This window comes from Macaca nemestrina, chromosome 4 (genome assembly GCF_043159975.1).
Source record: "Macaca nemestrina isolate mMacNem1 chromosome 4, mMacNem.hap1, whole genome shotgun sequence".
NCBI classification, from domain to species: Eukaryota; Metazoa; Chordata; class Mammalia; order Primates; family Cercopithecidae; genus Macaca; species Macaca nemestrina.
Window position 1 is genome coordinate 32225456 of NC_092128.1, and position 23268 is coordinate 32248723.

Here is a 23268-nt window from a genome sequence, read left to right on the forward strand (position 1 = left end):
GATCAGTGAACTACAAAATGTACACTCAAGGAATTAAAAAAATTGACCCATTTGATGGAATTACTTAGTAATGCCCATTTAAAATTGAATAGTGGCTATCCCAAAGTATAATTTTTGTATAGATAAAATTGTTGTTAAATTAGTTCTTTTTGACATAATTAGATACCAGGATACATTTCTTTGTATGCTCCTTTTTAGTTTGAGATAGTAAAACTATGTTATCGGTGTGGAGGAAGATTCTGCTTCCAGTTTATAGGAGCAGGAGGTGAAGTAGCCAGGCACTGGAAGCTCATCAGATGATTGGTATAAAATTAAAGAGAACTGTTGGTTTGTTAAAATTTAATCTTGCTCACATTGTAACCAGGTGTGTGGTATGCTTACTTAAGCAATGGTTTAAAGATATTTAAAAGATTGTGCTTCTTCCAGTGTATCATCTAATTGACAAAGCAAAGAATATATTCAAATTTAGAGTGATAAACAACTAGTATTTCAGGCCAAAATTATTTCATAAAAAATAACTAAAGCTGGATTCAGTCAAACTGCTGAACTGTAGAGTACTAATTGGCATCAAAGACATAAGCTACAATGGTGGTTTAATTGAATGCAATCACTGAAACTGATTTTTTTAAGTCACTGAGAAAAGGTACCTGAACCATCTTCTGCATCTGTATTTTAAGCACATTCTGAATCACAGTGTATGCAGAATCACTGATGTTTCCCTTGCAGGTTTTCTTAACATCTTCTATCTGCTTGGGAAGCCAGAGGGAAACAGATTTTCTTTTTAGGGTTACTGTTATTGCTGCTATCTGAACAAAAGTTATTTCTATAATTTTTAAACCCTAAGATTTATCCAAAAATAGAGAGAAAAGGAGGTCAGATATTTTAGGAACTTGTCAATTCCTTACTCCAGACTGATCTATAGGCAATACAATATTAATTCTGTACATCTTGTATAGAATCAAAGGTGTTTCTATTACTAAGAGAACCGTATTTATCATAAAGAAAGTGTTGGATAGAATTTCAGAGCTATCTCCCTACTCCCTTGCCCTGCAGTTGAACTCATGTCAGGGCAGGTCAAGCACAGTGGCATGTTAATTGGAATTGTTTGATTGTATATAACCAACCAACTTGAGAAGTCAACTAAAACTTGCTTAATTCAGCTAAAATGAGGAATTTGTGAATGTGCATCAGGAAACCCCATAGCAGAATAGAAACGAGTATAAAGAAAGAACTGGTCCTAAGAAATAAAAACCTATAAGGAAAAAAAAAGTAGCTCTGTCTGTCTGTCTGTCTGCTTTATCTGTTTCTCTTTATATTGGTTTTCTCTTCTAGGTTCACAGGGTAGCAGATGGTCTCCATTTCTAGGGTTTAGCTATTCTTTGTTTAAGACACCTGTCAAAACTAACTTTGTTTTAAAAGTCTCAATTTGAACTTCTTGGAAGCTTTAATCTCATTAGCCAAACTTAGGTTGTATGTCAGATCTATTCCAGATTATCTGTACAGGAGGAAGTAGTACAAACTTGGTTGTCATAGACCACTCCCTATAGATAAAGGAGACATTTAGAAAGTTTCTATAAGTGCCTTATGGCAAAAGCTTAAGCAGGGAGGTGGAAACCTGAGAGAGGGGGTGATGCCTAGGTATCTGAATCTCATTGCTTCTTTAGGTGGATGAGTTTGTGTTAGTCTGAGGGAGACAGGAATCAAGCAGAATCTGTGATAATTGGAGAGAAGAGCCAACTTTGGAATTTTGTAATGCAAACCCTTGTATTGGGGTTGAATTATCTGACACCAAGAGGAAGGAAGCAGCTTCCCTAAACTCAGCAGTGAGTTGTGATCTAAATATTTCAGTGCTCAATATTCCAAGGATAATATGGAAATATTTGTTAGATTGTAAAGATCAGTACAGAGATTGAAGTTATCAGTATCTTCTTTCCTTTAGAAAACTTAATTGATTTCAAAGAGTTAATGCAAAATATCCAAATATACAATTTCGAGAGTCTCTGAACACTATAGTCTGATTCTGAAGGAAATTTATTAGCATAAAATACCTTTAAGCTATCTGAAAGGAATAATTATAGTTTAACATTAGAAAATATACTATAATCATGCTAATAGGTCAAATAAGACAATAATAAACATTTGATAAGATTGTGTAAAGTCATATGATAAAAATATTAGCCTAATTTATGTTGTAAACACAAAACAAACTAGAAATTGACCAAATATTTAACACATAAAGCACATCTTTCTTAGTCTATAACTGATTATATATTTATAGTTATTCTTATCAAAGAGATGGATTAAACCTATTACCACAATTATTAATATTCTATCAATTTTAACCAATGTGGTAAACATGAAACAAAAATGACAAAGATTATTACTAAAAGGGAAAAATCATTTCATGATAATTTTCAAATTATTTGATCTCAAGACAATACTTATATTAGAAAGATAAAATGTAACATTAATATTAGAACATTAAGACTTTTCTACATAGTATTAAGAGGTCATTGATTAATACATGGGAACTGGAACTCTTGTTTTCTTTTGCAAAAATTACTGAACATATGTTGGAATAAATTGAACCTATTTGAAGACAACTTTACATATTTGAAAAAACGGAGAGACATTTCTTGTTTATGGACAGAAGAGCTAAATATAGGAAAAACATTAATTCTTTCTGAATAAATCTGTATTCATTCATGTTATAATTTCAGTAGAAATATCTAGGCAGTATTTTCTGGAATTTTAATAGTATTTTAAATTTTAATTATGAGAGTAAATGAGCAAAAATAACTAGAGTGATTTTAAGGAAAAATATTCCTACCAAACATTTAACATTTAAGAATAATGTTAAACTACAATAATCAATCCAGTATGAATCTAATACCAGAATAGACATGTGATAAACTACCATAATCAATCCAGTATGAAACTAGCACCAAAACAGACACGTGATAAACCAAATAGAAATAGTCAGAAACATATAATGATGATAAATAAGTAAATAAACCTACAATTGTGTGTGTGTATATATAGATATATATGAATTTATCATATGATAATGGTGGTTTTATAACTCAGTGGGAAATAACATTTTATTGATTAAGAGTTTACAGCAGAGTCAACTGAGATGATTTTTCCACATAAGAAAGTATTATCCACTTGAAATTTATTTTAGAATTATGTTAAAAAGAAGCAAAATAATAAAGAAAAGAAAATGTAGGAGAAGGTTTATTTGATTTGAATGGGAAAGTTTAAAATCAGTAAAAGAAATTATTATAAAAAATGCCTTATTTGATTCTTTAGAAGTATAACACTTGGATATTAAAAATTATGAACATAATTTTAAAACAGAACTTATAAGGATTCATTGAGGTTGTTGTGTCAAAACATCAATATCCTAAATATTAAAAGAGCCACATGAATTGATATAAACTATGCAATCTCTAAGAGATCAATTGACAAAACTTGTAAATGTTAATAAATATTTGAAAAAAATGTTAAGTCTCACTTATAATCAAAGAAAGGCCAATTCATCAATGAGAGACTATTTTCCCCTTATCAAATTTATGAATACTTAAACATTTATAGTTACTAAAATGTATTATATCAATTAGCATCATTTTTTTGGAGATCATTTGCTTGGTATGTATCAAATTCTTATTTTCTTATTTCTAGAAATGTATTCTAAGAAAATTATTAACAATAATTATATTTACAGTAATTCATTCATTTTGTTTTTAACTAAAACCTACCAACAATATATTGTATAGTATAAAATCACTCTAGTTATTTTGCTCATTTACTCTTATAATCAAAATAAAAATAATTATATTTACAGTAATTCATTCACTTTGTTTTTAACTAAAACCTACCAACAATATATTGTACAGTATAAAATCACTTTAGTTATTTTTGTTCATTTACTCTCATAATTAAAATTTAAAATACTATTAAAATTCCAGAAAGTACTGCTTAGTTATTTCTACTAGAATTATAATATGCCTGAATACAGATTTATTCAGAAAGAATTAACGATTTTCCTATACTTAGCTCTTCTGTCCATAAGTAAGAAATGTCTCTCCATTTTTTCAAATATGTTATATGTCTCTCAGTAAAGCTGGCATAACACTATATAATGGTGTAGACTGTGTATTTGAGATCCGAGGTTTTTTCCCCTAGTTTTGCCACTTGTTTGTATTGTGAGCCCACCCAAGCCTCTCAACTTTGTCTTTTAAATGGAAAGATTATACTAAAATGATCTAATATTTGAGGTCTCTTCCAAGTCTGAATTCTTTACGTATTCTTTTAAAGCCAAAGGTGTTCTTTACAAGAAAAAAAAAATAGATGCCTATATCAGTGTTCTTATTGTCTTTCTTTAGTTGTTTATATTCATGTTTATCTTTCATAAATCATTTATTTATTTTACATATATTTTATTGATTCTCTTATAAGGTACCTCATTTTTACAAGAGTGCCGTGTCTTTTAAAATCGAGAATGCACAGTTTAATACGATGTGGTCCTGTGAGTTGCCAAATTTCATAGCTTAACAGTGGAGGTACAGAAACCTGTTACTAACAATAATTCAATTTGATAAGTGATATGATAGAGACATGAGCATTTACAAACACAACATAAGGTTGAGATTGAGAAACTACATAAGGGAAGCTTAAAGATTACAACACAGAGAGCAAGTGACATGTAATTTAAGTTACAAATAGAAAGTGACATTTCTTCTGGTGGACAAGATGTGGAAACAGTATTCATGACGGAGAAGGTAGTTTAATAATAGCTTGAAGACAGGGAAGGGCATTCACATTCTAAGAAAGTTGAGCATCCACTATGGAAGAATGTAACACAGTGGTTGTGGGAGCAGTCAGGTGATGAGGCTGAAGATGAGCTTGGGCTTGGTAAGAAACCTCTGCCAAGTTTCGCTTTGGATTTGACACAGCAGGGAAAATGAGTGGGGCTTTTTGAGCAGGACAGTGAAATGCTAGGGTAAGTGTTTTAAAAAAATAACTATGGCAGCGATTTGAAAACTGAAGCAAGTGAGATTAAAGGCAGGGATGGTGTGTTTAAGAGATAGTTCCAGTAGTCACAGTGAGAAAATAGTATCTAAAATAGGAAAGTAAAGGTACGTGTGAAATGGAAAGAAGTCAAAGATAGAGGAAGGAAATACAGAATTATTTGAATGATGACTCTGTTCTAGGTACTGTGCTTTGACTAGAAATCAAAGAAATATCTTAACTCCCCCAACAATCTCTCTTTATAACCGTTTGTGACAAACTTACTACTGGAGATAATTCAGTATTTTAGTATATATATTATTGATGTAATCAACTTGACACTTTCTGTTTCATCACATTTTAAAATTTTTTTATTTATTTATTTTTTAAGAGACGGAGTCTCACTCTGTCACCCAGGCTGGAGTGCAGTGGAGAGATCTCAGCTCACTGCAAACTCCGCCTCCTGGGGTTCAAGCAATTCGCCTGCCTCAGCCTCCTGAGTGGCTGGGACTACAGGCGCGCACCGCCAAGCCAGCTAATTTCTTTTGTATTTTAGTAGAGACAGGGTTTCACCATGTTGCCCAGGCTGGTCTCAAACTCCTGAGCTCAGGCAATCCGCCCACCTTGGCCTACCAAAGTGCTAGGATTGCAGGCATGAATCACCGAGCCCGGCCTCATCTAAGTAGAGAATGAGACAGAAATTCATTATATGGAAAAACTGACATAAAACGTCATCTCTTGAAGTTATGGTGCGTAATTTCCTTATGATTAAATTTACTTGTTTATTAAACGAAACAAAGTCAAATATGACTGATTATCTGTTGATCTAAAAATAATATCCTTTTTGATAATTGTCTCATTAGAAATACAATTGAAGAAATTAATAATTTGGAAATATATAATTCTTGAAGTCTCTGCTTATCACTATATAATCAATATTGCTGTATATCCATTCACTTTTCAAAAATTTATAAATATTTTTAGGAATAAATAGGTTGATTCACAATTAAGTAAATTTTTTTTTTTTTCTGATTAAGGAAACATCAAGGTAGCTGTAAATTATTAATCTTACCCATTAAGTCACCATAAAATTTAGCAGTGTAATTCTACTTGCCTCTGTTTTCTAAATGAATGAGGTGTTAAACTGTGAGGTTTTCAAAGTCTGATTTATTTTGTAGTCTTGAAGGACAAGGTTTATTAATCTCTTATTTCTCCCTTAAAATATAAGGACTTACATGTGGGCCAAGACTGAGCCAGCATTGAAGAAAAGCTTGAAGCAAATCAGCTAGAGCTTTACTCTAGCTCTTCCTAAAGTCCTACTCAACTTCATCCACTGTGTTGGGCTTCTTTTACTCATTCTTTATTTTTGTAATTCCTGGTCGTCTTCATCACATTTGAAAAAAAGCAGGATGAATGATAACTCCTGGAGAGAGGTGGGGTACCATGGGCTCAATAATTGAGGGCTGACCCTGGGTCTAAACTGGGATGCAGTAGTGAGCCTTGAATGAAGAATGAGGAAACAGATGTAGGAACAGAGAGGATTTGAGGTGGTGGGGAAAGTTTCTGAAGGAGTTTATATCTAATAGTTTGTGTTTTTTCTAGCGATCAGAAACACAAACTTTATACTCCATTTGAATTTAGCTTTACAACATTCAACACCTTGTAATAGTGGCCAAGCAACAAAACCTCTATAAATTTTTGTTTCCTCATTTATAAAAAAAAAAGTTATAAGAATATATATACTATTTTGGTTTCCTATGAAGTTTAAATGTAAGGTGATGATACATAGATAATACTTAAAAAGATATAAACTGTACAATATATGGAGAATATTTTATCAATGGAGATTTAACAGACTGCTTGGGTGACCTTATAAAAATGATGATATGAGTGGGTTGGGACTGAGGACTTGAGAATCTTTAGAAAGATGTAGACTTAGAAAGTACTACATGTAAGGATCAGTTTGGGAGGTGAAAACAAGGCAGGAGTTGGAAAGGATGCTTCCGCCACAGCACCAACCAACAGGGTATTTTCAGCGGTGCCAGGTCCTTGGATATAGGAACAGAAATGTGAATGTTTTTATGATATTCTTAGACTGAATAGGAAAGTACTTGACTGCTGAGATGGGCATCTAATGAATCTAGAATGGACCAGGTGGGGTTCATTCTCTCATTACTTCTTCTTGTTTCTTCAAAATTATATATTACTTTTTTTTATTGATGGATTGTATTTAATGGAATTGCACCCATGTTATTAGTGGCATTTTGCTTCAGAAAGAATCTACCCAAAAATTATAATGGAGACTTGGTTATTTTTCTCTTCAAAGTTGTTAACTTTTATAATTACATTAAGGTTTCAACACAAAATTAGTTTGAAAATGAGGGATAGGGGCTGGGCGCCGTGGTTACACCTGTAATCAGAACTTTGGGAAGCCAAGGTGGGTGGATCACTTGAAGTCAGGAGTTTGAGACCAGCCTGGCCAATATGGTGAAACCCCATCTCTACTAACAATACAAAAATTAGACAGGTGTGGTGATGTGCACCTGTAATCCCAGTTGCTAGGGAGGCTGAGGCGGGAGAATTGCTTGAACCTGGGAGGTGGAGGTTGCAGTCAGCCAGGATCCCGCCACTGCACTTCAGCCTGGGTGACAGAGGGAGACTGTCTCAAAAAGAAAAAAAAAAAAAAAAAAGAAAGAAAAATGAGGGACATTAATGGAAAAATTCCTTTAAATTCTTGTGCCTAATTACTATGCTTTTGGGATTTTGGTTTTCCCAGTCTTTTGGATGTTTTTAAAAATGATTATAAAATAACTTTCGACTCATATAAACACCTTGTCTGTAGCTAAGCTAAGTGAACAATTACTCAATTTTAATTAAAAAAATCTGTATGTATTTATGGTTTTTATGTGCATATGTCACATTCATTTAACATTTATTAAATGTCTATTATGTGCCTAAACTGTGCCATTTGTATTTTTTCTCCGTTCCATCTCTCATTTCTTTTCTTTACTTCATCTTCCTTTATATCCTAAAATTCTTTTTCTCTCCTCTTGTCCTCTTTGTTCCCAATATTTCTCTGTTTGCCCTTGTGATCATTCAGTAACCAAGAGAGAGTGGCAAGTGACTAGGATCGTGAACTTTTGAGAGACAGACATGAGCTCATATCCTAGCTCTTCCACTAATGTTGTAAGATCTTGGATAAGTTATTTATATTTTATAAGCCTTTATGACCTCATGTTTGGATGGAAAAAATAATAATACCCACCTCATAGCATTATTGTGAGCATTTAATGAGATAATTCATGCTTAAGAGCTTAACATGATGCCTGGCACAGTGTAAATAGGCAATAAATTGTAACTACTATTTTTTTTCTGCTCCTGACAATAAACCGTTAGTATATATTTACTGAATTTCAAACATACACACATAAAAACTCCCCAAATACATGCCCATCCACACAAATTCCTTTACACACCTTAGATTTCAAAGCATCTGATAAATCTCCTGTAATCAGTAATATTGTGCTATCTGAATTTAATTTCTTATTTCTTGAGGTGTTATTCACCTATTCTCAAAGGGGTTAGGCTTTTTAGTTTGCCCTTTCTTTTTTCTCTTGCAGTCACCTCCTGAACCCTTGATTTCTTATTAGAACCTTAGGGTAAGATATGGGAATAAAAGGACCTAAAACCTATGTGAATATATCTGGCCTCAAGTAAAAGGACAGGATAGATAAGAAGGTGGAGGCTGTTGGTTGAAAAGGTCTTCAGGGAATGTCTACTAGAATACAATACACCTCCTAGGTTAAGAGTCTCTTCAGAAACTTAGTCGTTGCCTGTGAAAGAGACCCTCTTTCCTTTGCAGAGTTAAACTGTTGCCCTTTGGTCACACCCAACTCAACCAGAGAAAAGTCCTTGTGGTACTGCCCAGCTGACTCAGTTGTCCATGCTCACAGAACAGAGATAAGTGGATTCTGCGTGACAGAATTAGTTAAAAGTTATATGCCCTATTTATTGAAAAAAAGTAATTCATATAGAAATGAAAATACACATTTTGGCAAGTACAACGTATACTTAATCCTGCTTAAGAAAGCTCTAATTTTCCCCAGATCTTGCTGGGCTTTTTGTTGTTGTTGTTGTTAACTTTAGACAAAGTATAAAATACATACAGAAGAGTACAATAAATCTATAGCTCAGTGAATTTTCATAAACTGAAAGCACCCCACCAGGATCCAGAACACCAAACCGAACCCCAAATCCTCAGCTGGCACCTCAAAACCCTCCTGGGTTCTCTACTCCTCATTACATCCTCACCAGGAAGTCGCTCTCCTAACTTTTGACAGCACAAACTAGGGGTTCCTGCTTTTAACTTTATATAAATAATATTGTACAATCTGTACTTTTAAACGTCTGGCTTCATTTCACAGCAATTTTTAATAAAGATAAAATGTATTTCTACCATTATCTGTCTCTGTGAATGGTAGATTCAATTATTTAAATTTACTTTGTTAGATATTCAATATTTAATTTTTAAAGCCAAAGAAATTATTTTATGAAATAACATTTAATATCTATTAATGAGGTTTAAATTTATAAAGGTTTACATTTTAGTACAATACCCATAATTTCTTTGAAACTGGTAAAGAAAATATTACCTTCATGAACCTTCTCGTCTTGGTTTTGTTATTGTCATTCTTTTAAATAATAAACTTCATTTTTGTAGAGCAGTTCTAATTTCATAGCAGAATTGAGTGGAATGTATAGGAGTATCCATAGTTCTACATTGAGGTTCATTCTCAGACCTAAAGTCCTCTATCCTCCACCTATCTATACTTCCTTCCCACCTCATCTGTGGCAACCACTGATCTTTTAACTATCTCCACAGTTTTGCCTTTTCCAGAATGTCTTATAGTTGGAATTATACAGTACGTAGCTTTTTCAGATTCACCTCTTTCAGTTATTGATATACGTTTGGGCTTCCTCCATGTCTTTTTATGGCCTGGTAGTTCATTTCATCTTACTATTATTGAGTTTTAAGGGCTCTTTGTATATTTTGATATATATGCCCTTTATCATTTTGTCTTTTGCAAATATTTTCTCCCAGTCTGTGGCTTGTCTTCTCCTTCTCTTGAATGTATCTTTTCCAGGGCAGCAGTTTTTCATTTTAATGAAGCCCAGCTTATCAATTCTTTCTCTTATAAATTGTGCCTTTGGTACTGTAGCTAAGAAGCATCCCCATACCCAGTGTTATTTAGACTTTCTCATATGTTATTATCTTCTAATAGTGTTTATAGTTTTCCCTTTTACATTTAGGTCTATATGATTCATTTTGAGTTTGTTTGTGTAAAGAGAATAAGCTCTGTGCCTAGATTTGTTTATGTTTTTTTGCATGGAGTTGTCAAGTTGTTCCAGCACTATTTGTTGAACCCATCCCTTTCTTTTAGTTAGAGATTTGAAGATGAAACTTTTGCCCATATGCAATTGTTCAAATGTCAATAAAAGTGAAGTAAAGTGTTCTTTGTAGCCAGAATTGTGTGTGTATGTATCATTGTTGTTGTTATTTTTGTGATTGTTGGGACTGAAGGAACATAAATATTGTCTAAACAATGATGAAATAAATAAAAACTAATAAGATTGAATTGAAAAACTACCCAGGGAAAATATTACTGCACAGGATTTATTGGCTGACTGTTGAGCACCTGATTAAGCCATATGGATATTAAATGTAATTCCTGAAATATTTCATCTTCCAGGAAACAGCATTCTTACAGCTGTTTCAGTTTCAATTGACAGCATCAGAAAATAATCTAATCCCATCAGTCTCTGTCCTAGGCACTGAAGAGAAGAAAATTATACTCTCCCAGCTAATTCTCTAGGGTATTTCCAAAGTACTAAAACCATCAGTGTAAGGTTAACAACTTTTTCTTTCTCTTAGCATGTAATTGTTTCATTTTACCGGGGAGGAAAACACATTTGCTTTTCTTCACTTAGTTGCTAATGACAGCATGTCAGAGTTGTCACAAATTCTAGAGTGAATAAATTCTAGAGTGCTAAAGAGACATTTGAGAAAACTGCAGTGTTCTTGATTGTACATTGCTCCTTTTTCTAAAAATAAGTGCTTTCTGATTTTTCTATCCTCATATTTATTCTGAAATGACATCAGCCATCTGCAAAAAAGCTTTTGACTGACATATCAGACATTTTTTCCAGGTAGCATTTAAATAAGAATTACTTGGGTATATCTCTCTGATCCTACTAGATAAACTTCAGTCAAAACCATAAAGAGAATTGACACTTCCTATACGCAGAAACTATCTTGGGGTGAGGGAGAGGAAAGGCATTTTCACTGTTAAAGATTGCAATTAACTCATAGATTCAAATGAGAAAGTTTTTCATCTTCAACACGGTCTATGTGCATAGGCACAATCTATCAGATATTGTTAAAAAATGGGATCTTTATTGCAATGTTTGCATAATACTTTCTTTTTATACCTTTACAGGTTATGTGCTTCATCAGTTTTGCACTATATGAAGCTTTCAAATGGGCTGCAGTAACAAGTTTTAAATGATACTACCTTGCACGTGATATGCTAATATGTGAATAAATAAACACCATTTCATGTTGGATCTTTTTTTTCTTTTTAGCATTATTGAAACCATCTTTTGGCTTTTGAGCATGATGGCAATGTGCTTTACTGGTACTGAAGCAGAAAATAACCAGTCCATAAATTTTCTAGCAGCCTCCAGACACAAAATGTTTATGGAAATAAAATAGTGTATTTTGCAAACTCCGGAATGGTTTCAGCTGAATAGCTTTAAGTCCTACCACAGGTCTAACTAGAAAGTGAATTTATAATAACCAGAGCTTTTAAGTTTACAATGGAGTGTGTGCACATGAACACATAGCTACCTCTCTTTATATAGAAATAGAGGAAATAAATAAAAAGTATAAAATGATATATGTAAAGAAAGGATATGTTTTCTCGCCAATGTCAAGATAAATTTTTCTAACTTCATAGAGATATTGAGTAAAAGTAGTTTTTCAATTGCTTCATATCTTTGAACAGTGACTGGAATAAACCAAATGACATTTGAGCTTGTATTAGCTTTCAGCTGGCATTTACAGAAAATGTTTCCAGAACCAGTTCACTACCTACATTGTTATTATTGTTTTTAATCTTAAGAATTGAACAAGAATCAAACATGCTCAGAGGACTGTGGACAACATCTACCTTCTTTACTACATTTTAAGAGCATCATAATTTAGGCGTGATACTGTTGCAGATTAATGTAATGAGCTATTTTAAAACTTTAGCAATTTGTCACAGGTTTTTAAATACAGCATTCTGAATTGCCCATGGGAAAGGTGTTTAATTGACATATGCAAGTTTCGGTGATTCTATTTGATAATACAAGGGACTATGCTCACAGATTCAATCTAACATAAAAAATTAACCCTGTGCATTTCAAGCGTTCCTTGAAACAATAATACCTGATTAGCCTATCCATTTCTAATATTTGGTTTGAATTAGGAAAAAAAATGTTCAATGCCATATCATTATCCAGCGATAGTTCTCTAAGATTTTAAATATTCCTCTTTGTAGACAAGGGAATATGAGTACTTAATCACTGTGATTGAAAAGTCTTTGCATAGTTCCCTGGCAAAGGCAGTGATATCACAAATACATAAAGATTGATGCATTCCAGTGTGGATTCAGATCACTTAAAATGTAGATTTGGAGGGGTAGAATAAAATAAACCATATGGCATTTAGAAAAATAATAAATTGCTTTAAACTGCCTGCCTATTGTGTATTGTTTTTCCTATCCCATGTTTGAATTATAAACATTCTTTTAGTATTTGAGGTAGAAAATAATCTCATCATTTGGGATTTATATTCAAATGAATGTATGTATATATATAAAGATGATAAGCTCCTAATAAGTACCCCAGGTTTTCTTATTTCAATACTCAGTGGAAAATTTCTTTGATGATAAATTTAAAATTTATCTATATTAAACCATTTTACCTGTTAATCATCTTGAATTTTTCCAAATTACAACAAAAATTTCAGACATCTTAATGCTTTTAATTTTAATATGTGTGTATGTGTGTGTATATATATATTTGTGTGTACATATATGTGTGTATATATGTGTGTATACATGTATGTGTGTGTGTGTGTGTGTGTATATATATATATATGCTGGTGTGTGTGTGTATATATTCTGTCATTAGCCCTAACTGTCCTGTGTAGTAGAGCAACTAGGTGAGTGTTATGCCATTTGACAACATATATATATATAAAAGTTAAATATAGACTAAGTAATTCTTCAAGGCCTGAAATCCTGGCTCTACCACTTAACTAGGTAGGTGAACTAGATATATGCTTCACTAAATTTAAGACTCACAGATATTCAAGGAATTGAGACTAGATCCAGAATTTTCACTATGTTCAATGCTCCAAGTATCAAAGGAGCTCAAAGAGGACATTGCTCTGAAGATAGCCAATTAAAATTGCTAAATCTGCATTCATTCCTCAAGCTAATCATTCGACAGATTATTAATCTGTGCTTACTATATACTAGGCATTGTTAGGAGCTGAATAAGCAAAACAGAATCCCTGTCCTCAGGAGGATGCAGTTTAGTAACACATGTAGTTAACAAGCAACTACAAAATGTGAAGTATTTCCATGCAGAAACAGGATATTGTCAGAGGAGGGGAGTGGGACTAATTAGATAGGGAAGTCAAGGAAAGATATTTGAACTGAGTCCTTATTTGTGAGACGGATAAGAGCCTAGGAAAAGCTGGTACAAAAGCCTTAAGACAAAAAAGAGATTTGTGTAACCACCATAGTAAATTATCTTCTGTCATGGGAATCAGAGCCCTTTGTGCTAAAAAGTATGTTATTTCCTGAAGTTCTCACAGTATGATTTGCTCTTTAGAGTTAAGGTGACACATCATCTAGTAAACACTTTGTAGAAACCCGTGGAAATCCTTATAGCTATTTTCACAGTGTTTAGGGTTCAGGCATGTCTTCTACATGAGTCTGTAGTACACCCTACTGTAGTTAGGAAGTACTGATTTTTAAAGTGTTTCCTTGAAGTTCACATTGTGAACATGACACTACTGAACACTGAAAATATTTTGTCTTGCAAATACCTCCTAGATTTTAATTGTAGCTTCTGGGAAGTATAGCATACCAAACTACATCAGATAACAACTAGTCAAATGTTAATTAATTTTCACAGTCATTTTTTTTTTTTAGAGACTTGGTCTTGCTTTATTGTCCAGACTGGAGTGCAGTGGCTTTTCACAGGCATACTGTAGTGCATTACTGCCTTGAACTCAAGACTTCATGTGATTCTCCTGCCTCAGGCTTCTGAGTAACTGGGAATACAGGCATGTGCCACTGTGACCGCCAATATAGCCATTTTAATGACTGCTGTAAGCTTCTGTGGAAAGTAAATTCTCTCTATTTGATCTCATCATTGAATTCCTCCCGCTCCTGGCAGGGAGGAAGAGGTTGAATTGAATGGGTCAGATTTGAGGTTTAACTCTTTGCTGCTGGGTGGAGTAAAAGTGAGTGAGTGAGGCTCTTGTTGGAGGATTCCCTAAAGGACCAGTGATAATGAGGTGGTGAGATGCTCTCTATGCAGTTCAGGCCTCCTAGCTTTGCCTCTGAGGATGTGCTTTCTCACATACAGTGGCTGACCAAAGATCACTCTCCTGGCCTGAGTAGGCCTGGGGCAGGTTGGTCTAATTCAACTCAAAATTAGGCCCTGCTAGTATAACTGACTCACTTTCCTAACTAAAATAGGGGCAAGGAGCCCTCCTTATTGTCTGTTCTAGCTTGTGAATTTTCACTATGGAGTTTCAGGCCAAAGTCATAGCTACTAACAAAGTACAATGGTGCCTTTCTTTACTTCTTTTGTGTGTATGTTTCCTTGGAGACCTTGGAGGAGAGTGGGACTAATTAGATAGGGAAGTCAAGGAAAGTATCACCAAGATAGAGATATTTGAACTGAGTCCTTCTCTTTGTGAGAAGGATAAGAGCCTAGGAAAAGCTGGTACAAAAGCCTGGAGGAGGATTGGCTAAGCCAAGGAGGGACTTGGGTATTCCTAGTTTTTCTGTCTAAATAATGGAAGTCCTCTAAAGAGCCCCAGATTAACTTTAGGACAAGGTAAATTTAACTACATGTGCATGCATACATGCACAAGGCAAACACACACATGCAACAGAAAAGGTAGTAATAGGTATAAGAAATATCCTTCTAAGAAATAATGTTTAATTTGTCCTCTCCATTGTAATACAGAGCAAAAACTTAATGATACAATTTTTTTTAAAGCCATACAAAAAGAGATGCAGTAAATAACTCTTCTGTTGACTACTGATGTTGAGTATAATTCCTAGATTTAAAATTTCATTTTGTGGCCTTATTTAGTCACGTTGGTTTTCTTCCTTTCTTTCTTTCTGGAATTTCCAATGGAAAATGTGAGACTGATACAAGTACTAACATTTACTGAGTCCTTATGTTGTGTCAGGTGGATTTCTAGGCATTATTTCTATATTATTTAATCCTCAAAATAATACAATAAAGTAGGGATAATTTTTATCCTTATTTCTGCAGATGAGGAAACTGAAGCACACATCTAGTACCCATACAAGTTAAGTGGGAGCCAGGATTTGTGACTTTGAAGAATTACTTCACCCTTAGTTGTAGTCCTAATTACAGGGTAATTAAGGTATACCACCTTTAATGATAACTGCTTTTGTAGAAGCAGGGGAAAACTTATTAGTGAAAAAAAATGTGTCTAAAAGAGAAAGCAAAGAACCTTTATAATTTAGACAGAACACTGGGACTAATAGAGTCAGATTAGCTCTCTGTAAGTATGAGATTATGTGAAGCAAAGTGAAAACAGGAACTGAGGAGCAAAAGTCAAAAAAAGTTGTTTCAAAGAGTTGGAAGACAGTGGCTAAAACAAATATGAAATCAAGGTAAATCCTCTGGAAGTTCATTAAAGTCATATTTGAGGCTTGGATATTAACATTCTTGATTTTATTGAGGCTGAGGGGTGGACATTAAGGTTCTTTCCAGCCCAATATTTTTTTCTTCATTGGCTTAATTGAGGTAAAATATAGACATGGTAAAACCCATCAATTTCAAGTATACAATTTGAGTTTTTTTTTTTTTTTTTTAACAACTATATGCAGTGGTGTAACTGTTACTGGGGGGGTCCTTGCTCCCAGAGCTCCCAAGATGGTGGCGGGCCACTTCCAAGATGGTGGCAAACCTTGTTTTCTCTGACCTGAGGTTCTTGGCCTCACGGATTCCAAGGAATGGAATCTTGGTCCATGCAGTGAGTGTTATAGCTCTATATCAGAAGCTGTGGGTCACGGAAGAGAACCGATCGGGAATGACAATGGGTGCCTCACTGGATCAGGAGCACAGCAGACACCCTGCTGGATCTGGAGGGATGGAGGGATGGAAGTCAGTGGTGAGTCTGCAACAGCAGCAAACAGCAGTGGTGGACAGCAAGTGAAAGCTCAGCTGGAGAGGTAACAAACATGGACCAGAAGAGTGCAGTTGCAAGATTTAATAGGGTGAAATAGAGTGAAAACAGAACTCCCATACTAAGGGAGGGAACCCAAAGGGGGTTGCTGTTGCTGGCTCGAATGCCTGCGTTTACTTCCGTATCCTTGTCCCTCCCACTGTGCTCTCAGGCAGTAGATGATTGGCTATTTCTTTACCTCCTGTTTTTGCCTATTTAGCATTTTAGTGTGCTCTCCTTAGTATCTGACTGGTCGGGTGTGAGCTAAGTTTCAAACCCGGTGATTAAAGGTGGAAGCGGTCACCTTCCCAGCTAGGCTTAGGGATTCTTAGCTAGGAAATCCAGCTAGTCCTTAGCTAGGAAATCCAGCTAGTCCTGTCTCTCATAACCACCACTGCAATCATGATTTAGAACATTTTTATCACCCCAAGTATTCTCTCCTGTCTCTTTGCAGTGTCATGTCCTGAATCCCATTTCTTAGAAATCACTGGTTTGCTTTCTATCAGTAGATATTTTTTAATTTAAAAAAGATAATATGAATGGAGATATACATTTTGCAGATTTTGTATGTTCTTTCTTCCACTTAGAACAAAATTTTTAAAATTTACCTGTGTTATGTCTGTCAGTAGTTCATTCATTGCCCACCTCCCTTTTTGCATGAGTATATCACAATTTGTGTATACATTCATTAGTTGATGGACATTTGGATTGTTTCCAGTTTTCCCCATGAAAAATAAAGCTTTTATGAAAGTTCAAGTACAGCTCTTCGTGAGGATATATGCTTTTGTTTCTCTTGGCTAAATACTTGGGAATAGAAGTTCAAGATTCTATGATAAGAATATGTTTAACTGTACAGGAGACTGACAAACTGTTTTCTAAAGTGATCATACCATTTTGCATCACTAAGAGCAATATATGACAGTTTCAGTTGCTGTACTCCTCTCCAACACTTGATATTGTCATATTTTCAGTCATTTTAATTTTAACCATTCTCACGAGTGTGTAGTCATTACTCACTGATCACTAGTTATCTTGTATATCTTTCTATAAGCTTATTAGCTATTTCTATATCTTCTCTGATCAAGTCTCTTCAAATCTTTTGTCTATTTTTAAAAACTGAATTATTTACAGCTTACCATTGAACTGTAAGAAATCTTCATTCATTCTGAAAATTACTCCTTTATTAATTACACATATGATTATATATATTTGTATTATATGAAAATATGTAATATTTGTTCATATATTTAGCAAATATTTTTCTTTTCACTTTCATAATAGTATCTTTTGAGAAACATTTTCAATTCTGATGAAGGCTAATTTGGCAACTTTTTAAAATGAATCTTACTTGTTTTTCATAGCTAAGAAATTTGTACCTAACTCAAGATTATGGTATTTTTTTTCATTGTTTCTTCTCGAAGTTTAAGTCTGTGATCCTTAGAAAGGTGATTTTATTTTATTATTTTTATTTTTTTGAGATGGAGTCTCACTCTGTCACCTAGACTGGAGTGCTGTGGCATGATCTTGGCTCACTGCAACCTCTCCCTCCAGGTTCAAGCTATTCTCCAGCCTCAGCCTCTGGAGTAGCTGGGATTACAGGCACGCACCAGCATGTCAGGCTGATTTTTAAAAAATTTTTGGTTAGAGACGAGGTTTCACCATGTTGGCCAGGCTGGCCTCGAACTCCTGACCTCAAGTGATCTACCTGTCTCAGCCTCCCAAAGTACTGGGATTACAGGTGTGAGGTACTGTGGTACCTACCTGGTGAAAGGTAATTTTAAAATACGATATGAGGTAAAGCTTGAGGTTTATCTTAAAAATACTGATATTAATTGTTCTACTACCAGTATTTGAAAAGTCTATTTTTGGATTTGCTATCTTGTTCTAAAGGTCTATATGTGTATGCGTATTCTAATACCCCACTGTCTTGATTATTATAGTTTTATATTAGGAATTGAAATCAAATAGTGTAAATTCTTTGTTTTTCTTTTTTAAAAATTGGTGTGCTATTCTATGCCTTTTGCATCTATGTATCAATGTTATAATCCATTTGTCAATTTTTACAAAAAAAAAAAAAAAAAAAACACCTGCTCTGATTTTAATTGGTATTGCAATGAATCTATAGATCAGTTTGGAGAGAATTGACATCTTAAGGTCCAGTCTTCCACATCTATGAAAATTATTTTTCCACTATTTAGATGTTTTAAAATTTATCTCCACAATGTTTTAAATTTTCACCATGTAGGTATTCCATATATTTTGTTAAATTTATCTTTATTTCATATTTTTGATGGTCTTGTGAGTGCAATTATTTAAAAAATAACCAATTCTAGTTTGGTAATGGAAAAACTTATTTTTGTATGTTCACTATGTGTCCAGCAATCTGTATTAACTCATATTTTTTCAGCTGATTTTTGGTAGACTCCTTAGGCCTTTCAACTTAATCATATTATTTACAAATGAAGATAGTTTTATTACTTCCTTTCCAATATGCATGATGTTTAATTCTTCTTCCTACTTTATGCTGCTGGTTAGGTCTTCCAGTACAATGTTGAATTGTACTGGAAAATGATAAACTAAGACATCCTTGTCTTTTTTCCCATCATAGACAGAAATAATTACATTTTTTACCATTAAGTATGATGTACTAATATAGGTAAATCTAGAAAACATGAGTGATATAAGCTAGTTGTAGAATAGTGTGATATGACACAATAAAATAATATAAAATATATGAACATTAATACATACTATATGTTTTTGTAGGTAGAAACATATATGCAATGTGAATAAAAATATACATAGGAATAATAAATACTGAGGTAGTGTTTATCTCTGGAAAGCAAGGAGGAGATGGAGAAGAATGAATTGAAGGAAAATTTATAATTCTTCAGTTGTATTTGTATGGTTTTATTACTCAAAGCAAAACTGAAAGAAAAAGTATCCGTAGTATTAATGAAAGTGGAGAAAATAGGAACCGTATTATTAGCATCCTGAGAAATGTAAGCATAAAGAAACTGCAGTGAATATTGTATATATTTTTGTTAGTTAGTAATGAGAATAAGGTTGGTTAATATGTTAGCATAAGAATATGAATAGTATTAAAACCAAATAGAATAATTTAGATTTGATAGTATAGGCAAAAGGGAGTCATTGTAGTTTCTTGATGTGTTACTATGTTTATATTCTAGTAAGTCACCATCAAATGGATTATTTCGTCTTGATTATAAAATCTTTGTCCAAACCGGGGAATTTGATCTTCTTAGAGGGACTAACCAAACAGGTAACATAAATGTATAAAACTGGCATTCTATTTAGAAATTTAAATTTTAAAAGTTTGAATTTCACTTTTTGTTACTAATTATAAAAATTTTTAACTTTTAGGGTACTGTTATGATGGTGGCCTCAATAAAGCAATAATAATATCTGAATCAGAAAATTTAATTTCTATATATTAGATAACCATGGATGAATTTCCTTGTTATTCATAAATTTATAGTCTTCCACTATTAAAGATTTATAATCTTAGGGAACATACAATGACTCATGTAGTTTATGAATATAATTTCAGTAATATGAGTACTGTGGCATAACATAGAAATATTTCCATTGGTATGACCATACATTGAAGGTTTATTTGTATAATTTTTGCCTAATTCACAGGAAATGTGATATTTAAATACATATTAATCTTCTAAATTTTTATTTTGATATTTTCCCTGGTGAGTTTAAAAATGAATGTACTTCATTTGTCTTAAATCATCACATTAAAACTCTAGTTGTAATATTTTATAAGGGCCTTTGTGACTTTAATAAGCAGTATTCTCTTAGCTTTCTTTAGGGCAAATAAATATATCCAAATCAAAAAGAACTTTCAGAAGATATAAATTTGTTGTATCTCTATTATATATATAAATTTATTGTATATCTGAGTTGCTTATGAATTATAGAGATGCTATAAATGGAATACAGATACACATAATTCTAAATAGCTTTTTATTGTGAGGGTGATATTTTAATATTTGGAGGGAGAGAAACACAGGATAAGAGGAGTAATCTTGTGAAAATCCAGTGTACAAGAAGAAATTCAATAAGCATGACTTATGGAGAATATGTTTACAAGCAGAGGTTGTACTATGGAATAAAATAAATAAAAATGAAGCTTCACGGCTATGATTTATCATCACACAAAAAAAGACAAACTATTCATATTTTATGCCTAATGTTAATAGTAGAGGGAGAAAACCCAAAAGCAAAGTACAAGGTAATACATTTTCATTAATTGAGCAGGTGTAATTGAATAATTTCAGTTTTGGACCTATGAGGGCTCTCTGTGGAATATTAAAGTGAAGATATTTAGGAGGAGTTGGACATATTCACACAGACGCAGACATACACACACACATCACACACACACACGGAGAAGAGAAACAGGTATAATATATGACTATGTCTTAATGAATAACAATGGAAATTGTAAGTACCCTGACGACAGGAGCCGTGTCCTGGTTTCTTCCACTATATCTGGCATATAGCAAAGACTGAAAAATGTTGAATAAATGACATGAAGATCATTGAATGTATACAGATAAGAATCAAACTCAACAGAATGAAAAATAGCATTGCCAGAGAAATGATCTTTTTTTCTATTAAATTGTAGAGAATCCTAACATGTATATTCTAAATCAGCAGTTCTCAAACATTTTCATCCTAGCAAACCTTTATACTTAAAAATTATTAAGGATTCCAAGAAGTTCTTATGTGCATTGTCATTATTTATATTAGACATTAAAAGTGAGAAACATTAAAAATGTGTTTAATTCATTTTAAAATAATAAGTTACATTCTAAAAACAACAATAATACATCAATTACATGTTAACAATAAATCATTACATGTTAATAAATAAATTACACACTTTAATGAAAATAGCCATTGCAAAGAATAAAAAATTGTGAGAAGAGTGATATTGCTTGACAATTTTACAAATCCCTTTAATGTCTGGATTACTAGAAGACAGCTTGCATTCTTATATCTTCTACTGAATTCAATCTGTTGCCATGTTAAGTTCTGGGTGAGGAATATAAAGAAATCTGGTCTGACACATATCTAGTTGTAAAATAAGAGTATTTTCATACCATTTTCAGATAATCTTTGGTACTACACCAAAATCTGACAAATACTGTTTGATAAAGATTAATTTCAGTTTTCTGACACTGCTCAATAAATTTAAAGTTCATTGGTCTATGTTGTGCTTTAAATAGATATTTTAATCATAGAAGCTTTGAAATGTTTACAAAATATTTGTTCACTGAGTTATATATCTCTTTTAAATGTTGGAACATTTTATTGTATAATAACAAAACATTATGCTAGTTGATATCACCACCAATGTAATCAGAAAAGTCTGATCAGAAAACCTGGACTTGATTTGAGGAGTATGCAAGTTTTCCAAAATATTAACTTTTATGTAAAGGCCCAAATTTTATCATTGGCAAAAAAATTCTGTCAGTTTTTCTTGAGCTAACAGTTTGACTTTATTCATTTTTAAGAAAAATCTTTGAAACACCCAAGTCTTAATAACCACGGTTTATATGTCAGTAGTTTTTTCAAGAAAAAACATGCCATTAAAAAGATGGCTAATTCAGATCACAACTCAATCATACAAGTGCTCCCCCGACCCCTGCTGAGTCAACCATCATGCTTTGGTCTGGAACAGAAGTGCTGTAGTTTTATATTTCACTGTATGGTATACTAAGTTTTTTTACTCACACATCAGGGTTTTAATCAATAAATTTTACTTCATCATTTTGGCCATTCTTAAGTGAAACTAGCAATTGTTTTTTCCATTGCAAGTGTTGAGCAGTGAGGAATATAATGACTACTAGTATAGTTCGGCACCACTGTCTGCTCCATTGTAAAATATCAGTGATTTTACCATTGTTGCTTTTTCTTTTCCTTATTTTTTTTTTTTACCATAAGTGCAAATGTCAACATGATGGAAGAAGCAAATACAATTTTAGTATTGCTATGAAAATGTTTTTCACCTGGCAGATAACTGGTCTTGGGGCCCCCCAGGGATCTGTGGACTGCATTGAGAGCCAGTATTCTAAATAATTTCTCTCCATAAGTACTATTGTATGAAGTAAGAAGAAACAGACTATTATAAAAACATGTAGGCAAGGTATACTGTTAAGAGAAGCAACTCAAATATTACTTTGAAAAATTTAATACTTCCACTTGGTGTAATTTTTTACAAGTAATACTAATTTTTTAAAAGTTAACACCAAAATAGAGAAAATGTTATGTTTAGCTATGGCTATGTTTCTGTTCCATTTTTACTCCAGATGCATATTCTTTTTATTCATATTTTATTGCTATAGGATTGTGATTGAAATCTAATTTAGTATAGTTTAAGAAACTTGTCTAAAGGGTCAGCATAGGGTATGCTTGAAAAGTTAATCATTTTAATAGTGCATCCACTGAAAATCAATCTGTGTTCCTGAGACATTACCTTATACATGTCTTCAAATATTTAAAAATGAATGGTGGGGATTTCATTGGATCTGCATTATAGCACATTAAACTACACTACCTTTACATGGGAACATGACTTTTTAAACTGCCAATCAGTTGCATCCTTTTACTGAAATCGTACTACATATGTCCTAGGCTCCGTTATGCACTAGTCTACTTTTCAGATA

At 33.1% G+C, this 23268-nt stretch overlaps 1 protein-coding gene across 10 annotated transcripts in view; it reads left to right on the top strand.

Annotated features, from left to right (window-relative positions):
- LOC105474850 (glutamate metabotropic receptor 8) overlaps positions 1-23268 on the top strand; it is an 808970-nt gene that overhangs the window by 475584 nt on the left and 310118 nt on the right. The window contains exon 8 of one of the 10 annotated variants that reach the window (XM_071094553.1): positions 19756-19871. The exons of 8 other annotated variants lie outside the window; for them this stretch is intronic. In XM_071094553.1, coding sequence (XP_070950654.1) covers positions 19756-19856 — 101 coding nt within the window. In that variant the 3' untranslated portion in view covers positions 19857-19871. Of the gene's footprint in view, positions 1-6241; positions 6686-19755; positions 19872-23268 lie in introns of those variants that run through there. One more of the 10 variants, XM_071094554.1, reaches the window with a different exon arrangement.